Raw genomic sequence first — 20,333 nt, forward strand, 5'->3', positions numbered from 1 at the left:
GCCCGATGCCCGAAGCTATCAGGCTTAGGCCTGATTAATTTTGACCATACTTGGGAACACAGAGAGAGAGAGAGAGAGAGAGAGAGAGAGAGAGAGAGAGAGAGAGTCCCAGACTTGTTGTCCAGAAAAGAGGGGTAAGTGGGAGGGAAATAGAGAGATTGATCTAAAGCAATAAATCAATTCTCTATTGCAAAGCACTCCTTTGGCTCGCAGTTTGCTAGAGATTGGAGGTTAAAAAAGAAAAAAAAGTCTCAGATATAAGCTCTAATGCAGCTGCTGATGGTAAAACTTAGAAGACTCAAAGTTCACCGTACCGATACCGGACTCTATACCGATGCCACACTACTATAGTATCGATATGGTACAAAATTTTTTTGCATACTGAGAGTCGGTCAGCCATCCGTACCGGTATTGGATTGGTACGGTAACATACAGCATACCATAAGAAGACTGTATACTTTATAGTCTCAACATCTTCCGCAATAATAAATTCAACTCCTAAATCATGTCATGCATAGATAAAAATTCTTCAAACTTTCTAAGTATTTTTTTTTAGTGAGTAGATACATCATGAATAAGATTCAAAACTTCCGCTATAATTATCTTGACAAATACTTGAGTCCATTACCAAACGGCCATTCTGCCCGAATCGAACATAGTCCTGGCGGGGGCGGGGCCCGGTTGGGGTTGCTACGCGGGGTGGGCTTGTCCCTCCCCCCTACCTCCTTTTTTTCAGCAAAAAAAAAAAAAAAAAAAAAAAAAAAAATACTTGAGTCCATCAATCTGAAAGAGTTTGGGCTATAAATTCTATATCGCTAAGTTGTTATGGACTATTGACAATAAGCAACAACAGATGGACCTTGCTTTTGCAAGGTTCTAATGGACTATTGGCACACACATGCACCAAACTAATTTATTAAACAAGTTAAAAATCAAGATATGAAACTCTTATTAAACATGTAATCTAACCCAATCCACAACAAGTTGAATCAAATTAAATAGATTTAAACAGGTTAAACATTGCCACCTCGCTGAAATAACAAATGAAATTGTCAAAGCAGATGAAATGGAAGATGAGCCTTCTTCATCATTCTTGTGCAAATAATAGATGCAATTAGCGGATGTGCTGACCGTTAAGGGATAGATACATGTAAATGACATGGCACATACACCCAATATCATTAACCGAGCACCAGGCCCTGAATTTTAGAGAGAAGAAATTGCCCTAACATAAATGATAGAACACTGAGAAGAAAAAAGTATCGAAAGAATAAAAATAATATTTTGTGCAAAATAAAAAGACTCAAGAAGCAGTGAATATCACCACCTCTCAATATGAATGAGATTGTGCTCTACAAAGTATACTTCGATAATGCCAACCAGATGCCCAAATATCTCATTTGCTTTCCTTCTTCATGAACCTTGTTCTAATACCTCCTGCAACAAGATATAGAAAACATTAAGCACACTTCAATCTATGAACCCAAATGCATGAAAGGGTAGATGTGGGGAGGTACAGACACAAATACAGAGATTACTCCAAAAGATAAAAATACAATGCAGCTTTATTTAGAACTAGAGAGATCAAAGCGGTTCAGACCCTGACAGGACTCATGATCTATCAGAAACCAATCACAACATCTACACCATGATAAATTTCTCATTGATGTGCTAGAGGTAAAAGAAAAGGCATCTCCCGGAAACAGTTACATATGAATGTAGATTGAGATCATTCAACAAAGGCTTAAAAGTATGATGCCTGATAACCTGCCCATAAAATGAGCTTACACTGAAGGACAGGTGCAGCATGTAACTGCATCCTGCCAGCAGGGCCAGCATCATATGACCGGTAACTAAAGCAAGGAAAACTGACACTTACCATCTACTTCCTCGAATTCAACTTCTTTCAGCAAGTCAGCAGCAGCATGGTACTCAAACCTGCATAAATTTCCAGCAATTTATGTGCAAGAGAAACCGCCTTGTTTTAGTAACTTCATGAGGATATAAAATTACAAGAGAAGGAAATTGAATAGCTATGCAATAAGTTAAAATATCAGTCAATTTGTCCAGTAGAGACATAAAATGCAATGTTTACAACAACAAAATACAAATTAGATGGGCTATATCCCAGCTATTCAGTGTTTAACTAAACATAAAACTAAGCACATGGCCTTAACTTTTCATAGACAAGAACCGCAATAAGGTGTCTCTATTGCTCGAATTTCAACCAGTTGGTCTTTCCTAGTGTTGTAACATTTCCAGAAAACTATTACTGATCATTTATATAATTTTTGTGAATGAGTGCGAACAGAGCTGCAATAAGGCAGTGAACTTGCTTTTTTTCCTTTGTCCAATGAGAGCAAACAAAGAATTGATGTTAGGAATCAAATGAGCTAGCTCTTTTGCAAGATTGCATATATGCAGTGAAAAAGCAGTGACTAATTGGACGGTGATAGTGCAAGGGTTGAACAACATGGACATTTGCATAAATTCCAGCATGTCCTCTCACCCTCACAGATCATCTATCGAAATTATAAATTTTGCTGCTGGAGATGGGGCAGTAGATCTGCACCTTTTCCTGTCTTATTATCACACGAGTTGACATATAAAGATAAAATAGTTTTGAGTTAATAAAGCAATTCAACTGAAAAAATTAAGCCAGAGATTATTCAGGTTCTCTATCTAAATGATAATTTAAGAGATTCTTAAGTTGACAAAGTAACAAGGCAAACACATGCTTGCTAAAGGACAAAATAGGTGCTTAAATTATGATCCCAAAAGCAAGAAAGGGAAAAAGCACTAAGGCCATTAGCCACATTTACCTGTTGGAGCAAAACAGCTCAAGTTCATATTCAGATGTGCTCCTGGTAGCTTTAACTAGCATAGTAACAATTTCTGTTTTCCGAGTGCTGGCCATTAGTAAGTCATACTCAGTCGGGATGATGATTGCAAGAAAATTATCACTCAGTTCGCTCAAGCAAAGCTTATCAACAGCTGCAAGTGCTATCCGCCGTTTTAACACATTAGCATCAGGATCAACAAGATAAATAGCAAAATCTGTAATTATCAATATGCGTCTCTTCATCTTTCCTGATCCAGTGAACTTCAAAACTGTGTCTGCAAACAATACTGTGTTGTCACCTGCATAGTGGAGAAAATTTCCAGGTATTAGTGATGATATTGTATGCTTCTGATGGTAATGCCAACCGGAGGACTACAACATACTCGCCTATCTCCCTGATAATCAATTCACTGCCTGTTACTACCAGGCAGCATAAACATGCATGCTAAGTGAAAGTTATCTTATACGTTTAATACATTCTTGGTCTGAGACAGATGGAGTTTCCCTTAGAAAAGCTTGCTCCTGATCATCAGTCAATTTCAGAAGATAACTAATCTGCTTCTCCACCAGGTTTAAACCCCTTTTCTCTAATAGTGATAAGTTGAAACATCAGAAAGAGATCATAGTAACAATTGTTGCTTTATGAAATTTTGATATCTTCATTTAGGATGCAAGCTTTTCTCTATCAAATATCAGCTATAACTTATTTTGATATTCTTCAGATACTGACAAAACCCAGACCATCATCCCTTGTCCCAGCTATATGTAAGATATTGAAATGCACTTTCACAATAGGCTTAATCAGATGACATCAAAGTGCACTCCATTAAAAACAGTTGCTTTGGTTATTTGCTTCTTGTAGGACACAAGCATATACAATAATTTTCTATAATTCGTTTTCATAAAGGCAAGAAAGTAACCAATATTATTTCAAACTTAAAGATAAAGAGTGATATAAAACTGACAATAGCTGCCTTGCTACTTGCTTTCCCAAATATCCACCCAGCAGATTTGCAAGAAAGAAAAGACACAATGAAAAAATAAACAAATAAATTACTAAAGGCATCTGTGATCACAAGCTGAAACAATTTGTAAGATGTCACATCAGGATTTGAGACAACAACTTAGAATTTCTCAATCATGGAAGATAAAGATGTTCACTGACAGAAGTAAATGAATAGTATCTATCAGTAGCAAACAAAATGTCAAGGGATATGCTGATCTGAATCAGTCATTTTCATGTAAGAGAACAGTTATGAGCATGAGTTGGCTGAGTCACTGGATCCCTGAACATGGAAGAAACTTGAGAGATTTTAAGTCATCATCATAGGTCAAATAATTATCTCAATATAAGGATAATAGTTCCATGCAAATATACAGATTTGACAAGAAGTAACTCATAAATGTTAAAACAAATTGCTCACAAACGAACATAGTTTAGCTCATATTACAAAGTATTCATCCACTGATCAAAACCAACAACTTTAACTTCAAGTTTTCATATTTGATATCCTGCCAAAATCACATCGACTGCCGCTAGCTTCCACCTACAGGTAAAAAGACCTTTTTTCCTCAGAGCAAGAAATACAAAAGGTGTGCTTGTGAAACTGGTTCATTCTTTGCCATTAAAGACCTTGTAAACCACATTGTATTATGATCTGCATATCAACACAAAAAAAATGAGCTTTTTTCTATTTGTCATCAAAGTTTCATGATCCTTGCCTACCTAGCAGAAGTTTGATTAATCTACTCTTAAAATCTAATTGCTGAAGCTTCTGGCTCTACTAGGATATTTCTTGAAGAATAAAATGCATGCCTTCTCATGATAAAAGAAAGAGCACCATAAGTGCCAGAACTTCCCTAAAACGAGGCCATTGCAGTATCACAAGGTCCATAGAACTGCATGCCACTTACAGATTAATTTCAGTACCATAGGTCCACAAAACTGCGACAATCCAATCAAGCAAGCTCATTGCACATCAGAGTACCAAGACTATTAGCTCGAAACCTAAAACCAGGGAAACTGACCTCTTTAGCCCGAATTTCCCTCCCAAACAATAAGAACAGATATCAAAGACCATAAATAGCACTATATAACATAGACAATATCAAATCCAGCACCACTAGTGAAGCCAGAACCCTATTATAAATCAAGATTCTTCACATACTATGTGCATTGACACGGATCCATGCGGAATCTGGTCCATAACGCAATTTTACCATCAATTGATCACCAAAATCTTTAGAAACAAAATTTAGAAGCAGAAATCAAGAAACATGACAGTTCTTTTGAAGGGGGGAAGATCTCTACCGATCCGAAGCAGAACAATACCTTGCTTGCACAACATCTTGGAAAGAAAGGGATCGGAAGGGATGCCGATGTAATCCCCCTTACAATCCCTGTGGATCGAGGCTCTTCTCCGGACCTTCATTCCCATGAACAGCGTCGGATTCTCCGCCGCTTCCTTCCCTTCGGCCCCTTCTTCGCCGCCGTCTACGGTCTCCGGCGCTTCCACGCCGCCGGCTCCGTTTTCTTCCAGGGTTTCTGGCGATTCGGTCTGGACTCTCATGAATCGATCCATCGGACCTCACCGGAGAGATGTTAAAGAGGCACCTAGGTGAGGATTTTTATTCAAATATTGTGAAGAAGTCGGGAGGACCAGCCGACTTGTACAGATACTCACCTTTTTTTAAAATACGCCCCACCTTATTAAGTTCTTCTAATCCAGGACTGTGAAACGAGAGGAGTGTACCGGTAAAAATATAGGTGTCTATCTATCAACTTACGTCTTTTAGACACGGTCGGCCCGATCCAAGCCGCCTACCGGCCAGCCGCAGCGCCTCGAGTCACCGGCGGGCTTGCGTAGACTCCACCACCTTTCTGCCGCGGCGACGTCAAGGTAAGCCTCCCCCCACCCGCCCTGGTGGCCTTCTCTCTCTGTGCCTGCATGCGACCTCGAGGAGGGTTTCATCACAAGACCAGAAGAAAAAAAAACCCAATTTTATTTTCGAGGATTTTTCGGCTTGTTGGCTCATCGATGTCCAAATCCAATGGATTTATTCTCAAATATATAAATCTCTACTTGTTTTACCAAGGATTTGGTATTTAATTAGTTCTGTTATTCTTTTTTCTACACTTAAATCTGGTATCTTTTATGCTTTTTTGTCTTATCATATGACAAATGTTCTTAAATTCACTGGAATGTGAAAAACCAAAACCATGTAATGGTTTCATGATGCTGATTTCAATTAGGAAATGCCGTATCGCATATGTTGTTTACAGGCCGCGCTCTACATCTGAAGAATTCTACTATGCTTAAGTTATTCTTTATGAGCTCTTATGTTATTTGTGAAGCATATTGTCATTCTCTACTTCTCTGCTGCGAATTTATTACACATGCTACTTGTGACAGTATACGTTTAAGAGAGAAGAATGTCCTGAAACATTTGTGTGGACAACTTACAACATCCTAACAGCCCCCTCATTTAAACTAATGGTTAAAAGCACTCCTCTTAGGTGCAACTAACCAATTAAATGTGTAATCCTCTTAATATTTACCTCCATACAAATTCGTTACCAAATAGCTTAATCCAACTTGTAATTGACATTGCTGAAATCCCATTTATTTTATGCAGGCTATACTTAGGAGCAAAATATGCTTTTGAAGGTTTTTGTCTTTTACTTTCACCGCCAATATCACTTTTTCTATAAAGCCATGTAAAACATCTCGAACTTAGATTTCTCAAACCCAACTCCTCCAGAATCTATAAGTTGTGCATTTGCTTCTTGTCGTACAACAAGCAATCATTATCAAAAGGTAGTAGATGGGTATGTACTAGTGGTTATCTAAATCCAAAAAATAGCTTTCCACACCAAGATTTTTTTTGGGAAAACCCCTTCTCATTTTCTACTTCTTAACCTTGATCTCAGTACCACTTGCTTGATATGATCATGACACTTTTTCCCTATTCACTTGGCTAACTAGCTAACATCATCCATATTCTACATCACGTACCTTTTGGGCCCTATATTGCTTCAAATAAATGTGGCAGATCCTTTGTTGATATGTAGGGACAAAGAATGACCATGTCATCTATATATTGCACCATGTTATAAGGTCTGTTTGGAACCTTTCAATGCAAGTTGCACTGTAGTTCACGTTCCCTGCAGCTTGAGTTGTATGCGGTTGAGTTATATGAGGCTGAATCTCCATTGTTTGAAGGAGGGGAGGGGAAACTGAGGGGGAGGGGCTGGAGGACGAGAGAGAGGAGCAATGGAGATACAGAAGAAGGGGGTAGGTAGAGAAGCTGGGGCTAGGGGGAGTGGAGGTGGAAAGGCTGCTGGTAGTGGTGAAGGAGGAGATGGGGAAAGAGTAGGGGAGGGGTGATGGAAGAGGCGGGAGGAGTAATAGATGGGGAAAGGGGGAGGAGGAGGAGGAGGCGAGGAAGGAGTGGTGGGCAAAGAGGTTGAAGGAGGGGCAGGGAAAGGAAGGAGGAGGTGGAGCATCAAGGATGGCAATGAAGGAGAAGGGGAAGGAGTAGGAGGGTTGGGGGAAGAGTCAAGGGAAGTGCAAAGGGGGGGACAGTGGAGGGGGGAAGGGGTGGAGGAGGAGACATAGGAGTAGCTTGCGGAGAGGTTGAAGGAGGATTGGGGAAAGGAAGAATGTGGAGGTGGATGAGGAGGTGGTGAGCGCGGTGGAGGAGGAGAGGGCGAAGGAGTAGGAAGAGATGCAGAAAAAGAGGCAATGGGAGCAATGGACGGGAGGGTGGAGCCGTCAAGCAAAGATGAGTTAGGGTGGAAGTGAAGTGGGAATGCTCGAGGCAACTGAAGTTCTGCCACTCGTGTCACAATAATTAGGGCTGCAAAGATGACTTGTAGGCTTCAAGGATGAATTGTAGGCTTTTTCGGCATAAGCTGCATCGGCCCTATAGCCGTCAAGCTGCGGGCATCCAAATGCACATGCCAGGCCATTGTTGCAACTCAACATGTAGATGGGTTGAGTTGTAGGGGTCCAAATAGCTCCTAAGTCTAGTAATAGGCTTCATGAATAAAGTTCGCAAAGCAATTGTATATATATTTCATGTAGTTCTCTTGTGAACCCCTTGGTCTAGGTTTTTAGGCCAAAGCCTCTAGCTCTCTCCTATGGCCTTTCAAATCAGTAAGGGGCTTGGTGCTAGGGTTTCACCCATTGTTTCGACTTGCAAGAAAGATTGTCGCAAGCTCAGTAACTCTTATGGATTGAGCTTCCATTTTCCCCAATTTTCTTCGCTTTGTTGTGCTTTGTTTTGTTTTAGTTGTGTGTATTAATTTCGTGGGATCCTCCCCCCCCCCCCCCCCCCCCCTTTCTGTTCTCAAGAGATTGATGAATCTTCCTTTTACCTTGTCTCAAGCCTTAATGTTGGAGACTTTTTATGGGGAATGTAGCTTGTGTCCACTTCACAAACTACTTTTATACACTAATTAGCCCAACCTATTTTTGGTATTATAGATTCAAATGGAGTACCTCTAATAAAAACATAGCTTATGTCATAAAAGAATGTAGAACACATAATATCTATTTTTATGTAAAAAGAAAGTATGCTTTTATTGTTAAAAAAAATTAAAATCTCTCAAAAAGCACCAATTTTGATTGCTATAATGTCATGACTTTTATAGTATTATTTACCTTCTCAAAAGATACCAGGATCCTTGAATTTAGTAATTTGGACCACGTTCACTTTGTAACATTTATTGTCGCATATGTCAATTATTCTCTACATTTTTTGATGTATTTCTTATGCTTTTTTCTTAATCTTTGGTACAACTTTTCTTTTTCCCATCCTATAACCAAATCTTCTTGGAAGTTACATTTTGTAAATGCTTTGATTGCAGAAGTGAAGTAGAACATCCTGAGCTTGAAAGTGAAAGAGTGGTAAGATGCAGAAATTAGGGGACTTTAAGGTGCCCCACTTCTTCAATTATCCACCCTACTACACGTAATCTTTTGAACCTCTTCATTTTAAATCTGGCTCCTTCTAAAGCTCTTGTTTTTGGAACTTTTTAAGAAATTTCTAATGTGTTTTAAATCGTGATAGAAGAATGAATATCTTTCTTTCTTATGATCTCGATCTAGCCAACTGATATGTTTTTCCTCTCTTCTTTCTTGGCACATCAATAATCAACAATGGAACATCTTTTTATTGAATCAGTTCTCAAAACTTGAATTCTGTTTGTCTCTTTACAAAGTTTCTTCTGGATGGTATATAAATGGACACTGCCATAAGGGTTACACTAAACCTAAAAATGAATTATTGGTAAGTAATAGATAATAGCTCAATTTACGACATTAGTGGGTTAATTTACTGCATATAAACCTAGGGCCTCATTACCATGCATAAGAATCTAAGTCTGAACCTGAGGCATGGTGTTATATTTAGGCCATCTTAGAATTTATCTATACAACTTTAGCTTTTGGAATTAAGTCCTGATAATCATCCAAATTTGGCTATAGTTACAACTCATATATTATCAAAGATGAGTTTGCTGTAGTTTTCTACTGTGAGTTTTTGCAAGTGTTACCATGCCGGCTTACTTATTTGGCCTGAAATTATTCACATGCTGTTGGATGTAGGCATGTTTGTCTTGCTAGTTTGATCTTGTGGCTTAGAATCAATTGGCCTGTGTTCTCTTTTTTCCCATTTCTCTGTTTCTTCATTCAATACTTTCTTAAAGATTAGCGCCATGCTCAATCTTAAATCTTTGCTCTTTAATGCAGAAATTACCCACTTTGCCTTAGCAGAATCAGATAATATTACCATATATTCCTATATTCTGTTGTCAGTTGTCATAGCAAAAGTTGCGCAAATTATTATTGAGCAAGCTTTTTCTTGTTCTAAACTTATCTGATATCTTTATGGTATTTTGTGCTGCTCTTGCTCTTTTCCTTATAACTTGTACACCATAAATACCTATTAGTAGATCTTGCATCTTTGTCTTTGTCTGGATGCTATTCCAGTGTAACAAAACCTTTGGTTTCTCCTCTAGTACTTGAGCTTTGGTTGGATAACAAATAAGGTAAGTTTCTATTCCCACAAGGTAAGCTCCATATCGCCCAAAATTTGGCGCCAAACCATGAATGGTTGTTTTCAAGCTAAGAATTAGCTGTATAGTTCTTAAATTTCGATGAAGCACTCTTTATTCCATAGAGCAGATGGTAGGTGGGATCAGGCTTGTAGCTTAAAGTATATGTTTAGTAACATATATAATAGTCATACGGTATACATTCTTGATCTTTTAGACTTCATTTTCGGGGTATTTCCCCATTTGAGTTAATTGCCTAATGGATGTGGAGCCCAGGACCTTGCTTTAAATTTTTAAACCAGACCCACCCCTTAAACCTGTCAATTCCTTGGCGGCAAAACCTAAACCCAACCAGAGTATGCAAACCCCTACCAGATCTTCCTATTTGGGGCAGGTTGGTGGGTTTTTACTGGAAATTACCAAGACCTAATAAAAAATGTATTGATTGTTTTAATATGATAGAATTGCCCCACAGCTTCCTCAATGTTAAGGAAAATATGTTCCCACTTTTTAGTTTAATGCAATTTTAAGTAGGTATTGCTGGCCCTTTGTACTACTGAAACATTATATGTTATTTATATTTGTTCAATTGTTGATGTTGTCCTTGTCATGAGAATTTTGTTCCTTTTCAACTTCAGCAGCCGGCCTAATGCATGCAACTTTCATTATATGTCCTTGTAGTTTGCAGCCAGTAAAGGAAACACGTGAGAAGCAAGTGCAGCTATGGAAGGAACTAATACTTGATTACTGTAGAAATCAAAAAATATTTGTTATTGGACTGGAAGAAGATTACCCTCTATTTTCTAATCCAGTCATTGAGAGTAAGTAAATACATGATTTTTTCTGAGTGTTGGTAATTTGGGATCAACAGTTCAGAAACATGGAATATTTATGGGAGATAAATTGCTTCTTTAAAACATTTTTTTGGTTGGGCCTTGTTAGTATGTGAGAGAAACGGCTGAGTTTTTTTGCGTCAGATGCTGCATTAAACATATGATTGTGTAGCTGTCATTTGCTGGTGTTTCTTAGTTTTTGCATGAGTGTGTAACTGAAATTTCATGGTCTGCTTGCAGGATCTCTCAGCCATGAGGCAAGAAAGGTATTTCTAAATGCTCTGGTTGCTGAAGGTTTGTCATGATTGTTATTTGAAAGTTAAATATATTGTGCATTTGTTTGGTGAAATAGTTTGAGAAAAGGTAGAGCATATTATAATTACAACATAATGAAACTAAATGGCTTTTCGTAACTTGTACACTCTTGCAGGTCATGCAGAATGGATGGACAAAAGCCACAAGAAATGTCTTATTCTGTGGCTAAGAATTCAAGACTGGGCAGCTTATATTTTGAACTTTGTGAGTTAACTTTAATTCAATTTCCTATGCCTTACAATGATGTTCAGCATATGCTTATCATTTCCAGTTTTCTTTCTGCATTTGATCAGGTAAAAGAAAATGGATTTGAAGACAGCGTCATGACTGTTGAGGATATACGATCAGGAATTGAAACTCGTGGGACCGGTAATCCCAAATCCCTCGATGCTTGGATTGTCCTTTAGATGTAATTTATGCACATTGTTGAACTTATGTTTTTTTGGTCTTTTTATGGCATGCACCTGCTAGAATTATTTGCTTAGTGACTGTTTTGATTATTATGGATTCACTTATTGGTAACTCTCTGGTCACTCTACATTTATCTAAATCTAGTTGGCATCCCTCAAGAATTCCAGCTGGTTATACCTTGTCGAATGTTACCATATAATTTGTCTTCTGCTGAAATGGTTATCGCTCAACTTTTTCCTATGCAATTTACTTCCTTTGCTTCTAGAGCTTGCCGGGATTGATCGCGGTGTGCTGATGCGTGCCCTGAGGTTACTGGAACAGAAGGGTAAAGCAGCAATCTTCAAGGGGACTTCAGCAGACGACGAAGGAGTGAAATTCTCTGCTTAAATTTTATATTTCTTGCTTCCCTGCAGCTGGCTAATTGTTGCCATTTATCAACCAAATTTCTAGTCCTCAAATATCTTCATATTTTATGTGTTGTATATGAGACTGATGAACAAAGTGTGTATGAGCAACTAGTCAGCAGCATATAGGTTTCTCTAATTGATGCTTAAAATCCAAGGAAGATGTATGCTTGTCCAAATCTCCTTTCCTGAAATATCATTAAAATGCCAGATTATAGTCTATGAGTAAACTTGGTGCTTTATGGTGGTTGGCACCAAGTTGTTGCAACCGGGAGGCTTCATTATAGTTGCAGTAGTTGCTCTGCCTTTTGTTCATATACTGTAGCTGTTAAACATGAATGAACACCAGACTTTTTCTGTTTTCTGAACACCTGATTGTTGATTTATGTTAAGCTGGATTGGAGGTTTCCACTTATCAATTTTTTAAAAAAGAAAAGGCATCAGGGCATCAGCCACTAATTTACAGCTTTCATCCTTTTCTGACCTGCACAACCCGCGTTCAGAGCGGGATGGAGAGCGAAGGATCCAAACCCTAAGGTACTCCCCCTCCTGCCCGCCCCAACCTTTTCTTCGTTTATTTTTATCTCTGTCTTCTCCCTTCTATCGTTGTGATCTTTTTGGGTATTGAAGGGATTAGGTCTTCGACCATGGCTTCCAAGTGGATCATGAGGAGCTGAAGGATCTCCAGAAAGATCCCCCACGTCATGCAGCGTAGGTATTCCCAAATCCAAACCACCCCCGGCGTTTTTGCATTGCTTTTGTCTATGATTCTCCCCTTTTATGATGTTTTCGTTGGTAGGAGACTTGAATCTAACCAATCTGTTGTTGTTTTCCTAGCAAACATGTAAAGTTCTGAATTTTCGAAGTCTCGCGGAAAAAGTGCCTTGGATTTCTCCTTCCCCTCTTTCTAGGAAGAGAAGGGGGGCTCCACGGCGCTTCTGCTATTCCATTTAATTCTCGACCACCCATAAATGTCAATCGTTCCGTTGATGGCTGGAAAGAGATGGTTTTCAGTGAGGAAAAAAAAAGGCTTTTTTTTATTGAGGATCTGAGGGTGCCTTACCCTGTAAGACTTGTTTTTTTTTTATTATAAGAATAGAAGTACAGTGGGCATTTTCTAGGTTTTTTCTGAAGAGCCTCTTAGGGTCTTTCAAGTGATGCGGATGACAGGGTTGCTTTCCAAGTTCGGCTTTCTTTTGTTTTTTGTTTTTTTTTTGAATATTTTAGCATTTTTTGGTGACTCATGGTTGCTGATTGAATCAAGGCTTTGGACCCTTTCTTGTAGGAGACTAAGCATTCCTCTTTCAGGTTTATATGATGTCAATATCTTTGGTTGTTAATATCTTAAGAAAAGGTATCATCACATAGCATCATTCGCGGTTATATCATATCAACTCCACCAGATTTCATTCCTTCGCTAGGATCTATAAGTTGAAAAAGGTTTGACAATTGTTATATTCTTTTCCCAACAAAAAAGTTCTCATCGATTCATTTCATGAGATTATTTGACAGAACAATATTAATCACCACGGCAAACGGCATAACAGCTCTGGATTTAAATGCAAACTTCAATGCAATTAACAGGTAACGTAATTCCTGATTATTTCATCCCGGATATATATATATACACACACACACAAAAGGAATGATTTCATCCCGGACCCATGTCCCCCAGTAATTTCTCCTTCGTCCCTGGTGGATCTTAGCCTCCACACCACGCAAGCGGCCAGCTGATAGGAGTGGTACTGGGCCCTTCTGGGCCGATGCAGAATTGGACGTTCATATCGGTTTCGGACGCTTACTAATGGAGAAAATATTGGACATTTTGACATCGGTTTGAATCGACCTCCTTACCGTTGACCATAATTGAAATAAACAACCTAGGTGAAAATCGAGGTGCCACTCTGCTTATGTTAATAAAGACCGGCAGTTATGGCAACATCATGATTAACGCATGATCATCATGATTACTACCATGTGCTGCTAATGCATGACGATTACCATGTTGCAAAAGTGCAACGACCGTTACCGTACAGTTAAGACACATCGCGTCAAATCAGGTAACAGAGTTGTATTCCATTCTATATAAAGAGGTAGCCCGAAAATCCTCAGGTAAGTTCACTGGGAGATTTCATTCTACAAATTTTCTTCTTTTCACACTGTTGTTTTACTATTCTGACTTAAGCATCGCAGGATCTTCGTAAAAAACTTTCTGGCAAGCGAACTTCTTGCAGGTGTTCGCCGCGACGGCGATCAACTTTTTCTCACTTTAGTCTCACCTAATCTAACTTCTCTTCGGTTCTCACCGTCCTCAAAACAAGCCGAGCAACATCTGGACTTTGGTTCAAAATTTGGCAACAAAATATACCATGCCAAGCCAGTGACATTTTTGCCTTCGGTGGTCATGAAAGGGCCCGAGTCTTTCCTTTATTGGGAGATCATCATCCGAGGTTTCACTCTTAGCCCTACCATGGCGAGCCGGAGCCGGACCCGTTTCCTAGAGAGACTACTGGACTAGGCACCTACTGGACCGGTGAAGCAGGCGGACCTTCCGCCCGCCACCTCCTTACTGAGACAAAAACATCAACCATCTAATTTAAGAGTTTAGAACCAGCACATAATTAAGCTTCTCCTTTTCCTTCCTTTGAAGAAGGCTGTCTGCTGTCTGCTATCAGACAGCTACTTTATATAACCAGTGAATTTTTTAAAAATATTGGGACCAAAATACAAAATCTCATCGAGGGTGCGGTTCGGTTTCTGCTGTCGGGAAATCCTCTAAAACACCAATGCGAGCAAAACACCCATGCGAGAAGATCCTATAAAGCACCAATTCGACCTCCCAACTCACCCTCGCTCCCTCCCTCTCAAAACAAAGTATATATAACAAGGGAGTTTGTGCTGCTGTTCCGTTCCTTCTCAACCAATAGAGTAGCAAGTACTCTGCTGACGCCTTATCTTCTCCTTTCTATTCTATTTAATATTACTTCTCTATTTCTCCGATCTCCTTGTACTCCTTCTTAACACTCCCTCCACTTTCCTCGAAGCCTCTCCTCTCTTTCTCCTCCTCCTCCTCCTCGCACCTCTCCCTTTCTATCCTTTGTTCCATATCCCACTCCGTATTCCGTATAACCTTATTCTCTTTTCCCTTCCACGTTCTCCCCAACTTCTCCTTGGAAATTTTTTACCGTTACATTTCTATTCTCCTTTATAAACCCTTCACACTTTAGTCTTTATTCCCCTGCCAAATCTCAGAGGAATCCCTCTTTCTTATCCCCATTTATACTCTTTGTTCTCCCAGAAAAAAGAATGATCTTGTTACCGGGTTTTATTCCCAGGGATAGTTGGAAGAAGCAGGGAAGCAGGGAAGCAGAGATTTAGTCGAATCCATCGTCAAGCTTCCACCTTTCCGTCGCCGGAACTAGAGATACCCCTCCAAATACCCAAAGAGATGACCAAGCCGCGGACTTTAAGGATCTTCTGGAACGATCCGGACGTCACTGACTCCTCCGGCGACGATGAGTGCTGCTCTTCCGGCCGCCGCATCGGGCGGCTTGTCAGGGAGATTGCGGTGGACCCTTGCTCTGCCACCGGCGCCGGCGTAGGCGAAGGGGAAGCGCTGCAGTGCCGGACCCGGCCGGTAAGAGGTGGAGTGAGGAAGAAGGCCGTGGCGGCGGGGGCGGGCAAGGAGTCGGCGGTGGGGGGCACGAAGTTCCGCGGCGTCCGGCGGCGGCCTTGGGGGAAGTACGCGGCAGAGATCCGCGATCCGTGGCGAGGCGTTCGGGTGTGGCTCGGCACTTACGACACCGCCGAGGAAGCCGCCATGGTCTACGACTCCGCCGCCATCCAGCTCCTCGGCCCCAGCGCCCCGACCAACTTCTGTCCCTCCGCCTCCGCCGGCGCCGCCTTGGCGGCCCAGACCTCGCCGGAGGCCAACCTTGTCTCGGTCTCCGGCGTCTACGAGTCCGGCGACGAGTCGCGCGGCGCCTTCTCGCCGACCTCCGTTCTCCGGGGGATCTCTTCGGCGGCGGCGTCATCTCAGGAGACGGGCGGTGTCGAGACCGCGGAAGTGAGGTTACCGGAGAACCTGGAGGAGTTCTTGGCGTTCGAAGACGTGCCGCTCTATAGTGATTTTTTGGACTTGGGGGCGTCGGAGCCGAGGATTTTGGAGGACGCGGCGGGGATCGGGTTTTTGACGGACGAGGTGAACAAGGGCGTGCTGCGATCGGGGTGGGACTTCGGATCGGCGCCGTGGCAGTGGTGCGACTATTTCCGCGAGATCGGCGATTTATTCCCGCTCGACCCCCTTCCCGCTATAAAATGATGCGTACCGTTCGTCGTTCCCCCGACGCCGACTTCCCTACCGAGTTTGCAGCCGAGTGGGAGATACGCGGCGCGCTGTTTTTCCTTTCCTTTGGTTCACATGTTTTTAGTGTATTATTTTTTTTTTCATATATTTTTCCGGTAGTTGTTTTAGAAATTTGAGATAAAGTTGGATTTAATTGTAACTTTGTATGCTAGAATTAATCCTCCCTCTGATTTGCCTTCAAATGCCGTTCTACCATCTTATTGATCAATATATATCTTTATATAATGATATTTATTGTCGTCAAAATCCAACCTGAAGGAGTTTGGTGAATTTAACGGGTGTTGGCTGGTTAACACAGAAATGAATTGAAGGTTGCCGAATTTCATCCGACTGAGACCTTCGATGCCTAAATTAAATAGAGCTTTGGTAAAATAGTACAGAAGAGATCTGAAAGTATAAGCAATATAGAATGTGGTGTGAGATGTGTTGTACATAGGTAGGGGTTCTCTGCCCTGTTTATATAGAGACAATAGTCTGGTATTGTTGCAATTATTCAAGATAGACTGTCAAGCTGCAATTGTTCATCTTTATCTGTTCTTCTTAAGTGTACGGGACTGTAACTGCCCCGCCTGACCCGCTCTAGCGTTAAACTTGTATGACATATGTCATCTTGCCATTAGTCGGCGATTTGGGCGGTAGTAGCAAAGGGGTTTAAATTCAGACCATATCAATATCGATAAGCTAAGTTTGCGGCACACATTTTGAAAGTACTGCAGCTTGTTTCAAGAAAAAAAAAAAAACCTGACTCCTTTCATATTTAAGGTGGAGCCAAATGTCTTAAAGAGGTATAGATGTATAAAATGGCTTTGCTATCATTGCATTTATATAATATTATCTAATTTATTATGCTTGATGAGAGAAATATTGGGCACTCCGACCTCGGGGCTGACCGACCTTCGTGTCATCAAATGAGAATCGAGGTGAACAACTTCGGCTCGGTAAATGATTTTGGTTTTGACCGAAGAATCGCCGGCTGTAAAAAAATAATCGGCACGCATCGATAAGAGTTGACAGCCCTAACAACCGACAACTCTAACAATCCATGATCATTGCATCACCATGTCCCTACCCACACGGACTGACCCCATGCTGCGGTCGTATCATTAGTTGTTGCCTAGTATTATTGTACGTCATGTCGGCCTAGATAACGACAAGGTTAGCTCCCTTATTTAAGAGGAACAACCCGGAGGACTTGAGGTACGCAATACGTTACCCTCCTCATAGAGTCTTTACTCTGCTGATTTTTTTTTCTTTCATACTGTTGTCTCGTTGTTCTGACTTAAACATCAGAGGATTTTCTACCGGAAGTCCTTCAGCAAGTAGACATCTTGCAAGCCACTCAGTGGAGAAGTCCAGTGCCCGACGCCTCAACCAATCTGCTCAGCTTGTCTACAGCCAACCTGAAGGTTATTCAAGTTGCGCCTCCTACCTCGGCCTGGATATGGCAGCAACAATGCTAGGAAAGCAAAATATAAGTCTGATGAGTCTAAAATATTTTTATTTTTCTAGGGGTTTTATAAAATGTTTTGAGTGGTTATAACTTTTTGTATAACTTACCCGCACTCATGGTATTCCTCCTGAATATATAATGCACAAGCTGTGTCAGTAGTAAGTATTAGATTACTCATGGAAGCCCATGAAGCGGATGCAGGTCATGCTTGGCCAACATCTCTTCTTTTAAGGAGCCTTTTGGCTAATCTGAAGTTTTATGCAGGTTTTAGCTTTAATCCTTTTGCAATCTATAGTCCATATATGCTTGGCCAAGACTTTTGATTGGCTATTTCATGGTAAGTAGACATTTGAACTTATGAAGGGGTGGTAATAGGGTCGGATGAGGTCAGACACGATCCAAGTTGGATATTGGTCAGATCAAAAATTTATCAATTCAAATTCGATCTATTTATTAAATAAGTTAAAATTTTAAATCTAAATTCCATCTATTTATTAAATAGATAACTTGATCCGACTCAAATTTATTTATTAAATAAGTTAAATTAAATTAACCTATTTTTCATGCTGCACTGCCTATGGGCATTCACGAAGGACATGTGTAACAGTTTCATTTATACGGAGGCCATGATGATGATGAAGGAGGCGATTCCAAGCTAATTTCCAAAGTTAGGTGACACCCTTGAGCTACTAACCAAGCATGTCACCTCTAATTACTATTTTTCTTTTTGCACGAATATATACATTCTAAAAACGTAGCAAGCATAGTGAGTTTGTGAAATGACCTGAATCCTTCCTTCAGTATCATTCCTTTTTGTGACATGATACCTATATATACAGTAACCAAGTAAATAAAGCCCCTTTTACATATCTTATTACAAAGGTAAACTACCCTTCCCCATCAATCTATTCTCTATCAAAAGATGACAGTATCAAGTACGACCACCTTTCATCTCACATGAAGAGATTAGATTAATGCAACACGTAAAAATGAACCGCACGAGCAGCAGTGAACCAAACCATATTAGAAGATTATGTTCTTGGAGCTTGAGAAGGGCCGTGGGCGAAAATACTCGCAGGAGCTTCGGCAGAGACGTCGATAGCGAGCTTTTGCCCAGCCTCGCAGCGCAACCCAATCCCACAGTAGTAGTAGCGAGGGCCAGGCTTTGTTAACTCTAGGACCAGCGGTCCATGATGGTACCTCTCGATGACTTTGAATTGCGTGCAGTTATCGAAATCCTCCTTCGTCACCTTTAATACGTTTTGCACCCCTACTTTGTAGGGGAACACTGATTCACAATTGGCAAAAGAAAAAGATTTATATCCTTAAATTAAAGCAATGAAAAGACATTTTATTTCAATCTAACCTAAATTTGAGAAATAAATTATAGATTAATGATTTATAATTTAGCTTTTTTGATTGCAAAGCATGAATTTTTATTAAAACACCGATCTTTATAATTTTATTTTTTGCAAGAAATAACTATTTTGGACTTCACAGGGGCATAATTTTTACCTGAAATCCAAAACAAAACATTCTTGTGAAGATGAAAGACTATTGTTTTAACAAGCAAAAATGAGTACTGCAAGGTTTTTTTGCAAAATTATTTAAAAGATACTTCAATTTGATCTGCAAATATTACAAAGAAATAGCCGTTTGGCTACCACAGGTGTTATAAATCAATTATCAAGTTCAAGAACATTTTTTTTTTTTTTGCTAAAATAGATGATTCATATAGTTTTAATACGGATACATCCAATAAAATCAGAAAATAATAAGTTCTGGAGCACTTTAGGCAACTTTCATTTCTCAACCCATTGGGTACCGTAGCCCTGTTAGCCTATCTGAACACGTGCTCGGTCTGAAATGCCACATCGCCACTGATCATAGCCTGAATGTCCTGAAGTAAGGGATGGCACCAAAAACGTGTCTTTTGGGGATCAAAAGAGTTAAAATACTCACCCAGTCTCTCTCCCACAGCAAACTGCCTTCTCCGAGCCCAATCCTGGTAGAAGGTCTTGTTAGGGGGGACAGTCCACCCCAAGCTACTTCCAACGACGTGATTCCTGTGGGCCAACGACCCTTTCAGAATGCAACCAATGATGGCCAAAAGGAACAAGAGGGTGTGAGTCCTCATTTTCTTCCCCCCTTCTTGGATCTTTTCTTCTGTGGCGAAGGAAGAAGGAAGAATACTGGTAACAAGAAAGAGAGGTTGTGTCCATTGGTTTTATTCTATTTCAGTTGCCTTTTCTGGTTTCTTTGAATTTAACATCCATCACAAGTCACAAACCACCCAGAACAAACATCCCCGCCATCTATTTTAGGTTTAGGTTAAGAAATGGCACTCAGTTGTTTCAATGATCTGTGATTGATACAATCATCACAGCTTTTGGGTTAAAAAACAGTATATTTTGATTATTTAATATGAAAATTTTTCTGCTCCTTAGCGAAAAAATAGAAGTTTTTATGTGTTAACTGTGATTTGTCTGAAGATAAGTAAGTTGAGTGAGTTCGAAAAAATCAAGCAGTCATGTTAACCTAATCCTCTCAATTTGGCTCAGTGTATATCCTCTAAAGCTCTTGTTGTAGGAAATTCTGATTACTGAGGTATGTGGCAGAAGTTTAAGTTACTTTGGACCTCATCTAATTCAT

The 20,333-nt window shown here is 40.2% G+C and overlaps 3 protein-coding genes across 4 annotated transcripts; 2 read left to right on the forward strand and 1 right to left on the reverse strand.

Moving 5' to 3' along the window:
* Window positions 1-1,049: 1,049 nt before the first annotated feature.
* On the reverse strand, window positions 1,050-5,461 carry LOC103708355 (myosin IB heavy chain-like). 2 transcript variants are annotated; one of them, XR_604287.4, is made up of 5 exons: window positions 5,175-5,461; window positions 2,823-3,141; window positions 1,880-1,938; window positions 1,328-1,437; window positions 1,050-1,199 (listed from the first exon to the last, which is right to left on the reverse strand). XR_604287.4 is itself a non-coding variant. In XM_008793244.3 (4 exons), exons 1-4 carry the CDS (start codon window positions 5,422-5,424, stop codon window positions 1,397-1,399), a joined length of 669 nt encoding a protein of 222 aa, XP_008791466.2. In that variant the 5' UTR covers window positions 5,425-5,461; the 3' UTR covers window positions 1,063-1,396. The 2 variants fall into 2 exon arrangements, 1 of the variants encoding a protein (XP_008791466.2); XM_008793244.3 differs by having other exon boundaries at window positions 1,063-1,437.
* A 154-nt stretch (window positions 5,462-5,615) lies between these two features.
* Window positions 5,616-12,080, forward strand: LOC103708354 (vacuolar protein sorting-associated protein 25-like). The gene is made up of 7 exons (XM_017843106.3): window positions 5,616-5,742; window positions 8,715-8,818; window positions 10,584-10,723; window positions 10,976-11,029; window positions 11,166-11,254; window positions 11,344-11,419; window positions 11,727-12,080. The coding sequence occupies exons 2-7, from the start codon at window positions 8,760-8,762 to the stop codon at window positions 11,846-11,848; spliced, it is 540 nt and encodes a 179-aa protein (XP_017698595.2). The 5' UTR covers window positions 5,616-5,742; window positions 8,715-8,759; the 3' UTR covers window positions 11,849-12,080.
* Window positions 12,081-14,915: 2,835 nt separating this feature from the next.
* On the forward strand, window positions 14,916-16,384 carry LOC103708353 (ethylene-responsive transcription factor CRF2-like). The gene has a single exon (XM_008793241.4). It carries the CDS (start codon window positions 15,314-15,316, stop codon window positions 16,184-16,186), a length of 873 nt encoding a protein of 290 aa, XP_008791463.2. The 5' UTR covers window positions 14,916-15,313; the 3' UTR covers window positions 16,187-16,384.
* Window positions 16,385-20,333: the final 3,949 nt, after the last annotated feature.

The sequence above is a fragment of the Phoenix dactylifera genome, chromosome 11 (genome assembly GCF_009389715.1).
Source record: "Phoenix dactylifera cultivar Barhee BC4 chromosome 11, palm_55x_up_171113_PBpolish2nd_filt_p, whole genome shotgun sequence".
In the NCBI taxonomy this organism is placed as follows: Eukaryota; Viridiplantae; Streptophyta; class Magnoliopsida; order Arecales; family Arecaceae; genus Phoenix; species Phoenix dactylifera.

Coding starts and splice junctions, on each gene's coding strand:
- LOC103708355 (XM_008793244.3), bottom strand. CDS start 5,424: ATGGATCGATTCATGAGAGTCCAGACCGAATCGCCAGAAACCCTGGAA. Junction 1,939..2,822: donor GAGCTGTTTTGCTCCAACAG/GTAAATGTGGCT, acceptor AAATTTATGCAG/GTTTGAGTACCATGCTGCTG. Junction 1,438..1,879: donor TGAATTCGAGGAAGTAGATG/GTAAGTGTCAGT, acceptor ATCTTGTTGCAG/GAGGTATTAGAACAAGGTTC.
- LOC103708354 (XM_017843106.3), top strand. CDS start 8,760: ATGCAGAAATTAGGGGACTTTAAGGTGCCCCACTTCTTCAATTATCCA. Junction 8,819..10,583: donor AATTATCCACCCTACTACAC/GTAATCTTTTGA, acceptor ATGTCCTTGTAG/TTTGCAGCCAGTAAAGGAAA. Junction 11,255..11,343: donor CAGCTTATATTTTGAACTTT/GTGAGTTAACTT, acceptor GCATTTGATCAG/GTAAAAGAAAATGGATTTGA.
- LOC103708353 (XM_008793241.4), top strand. CDS start 15,314: ATGACCAAGCCGCGGACTTTAAGGATCTTCTGGAACGATCCGGACGTC.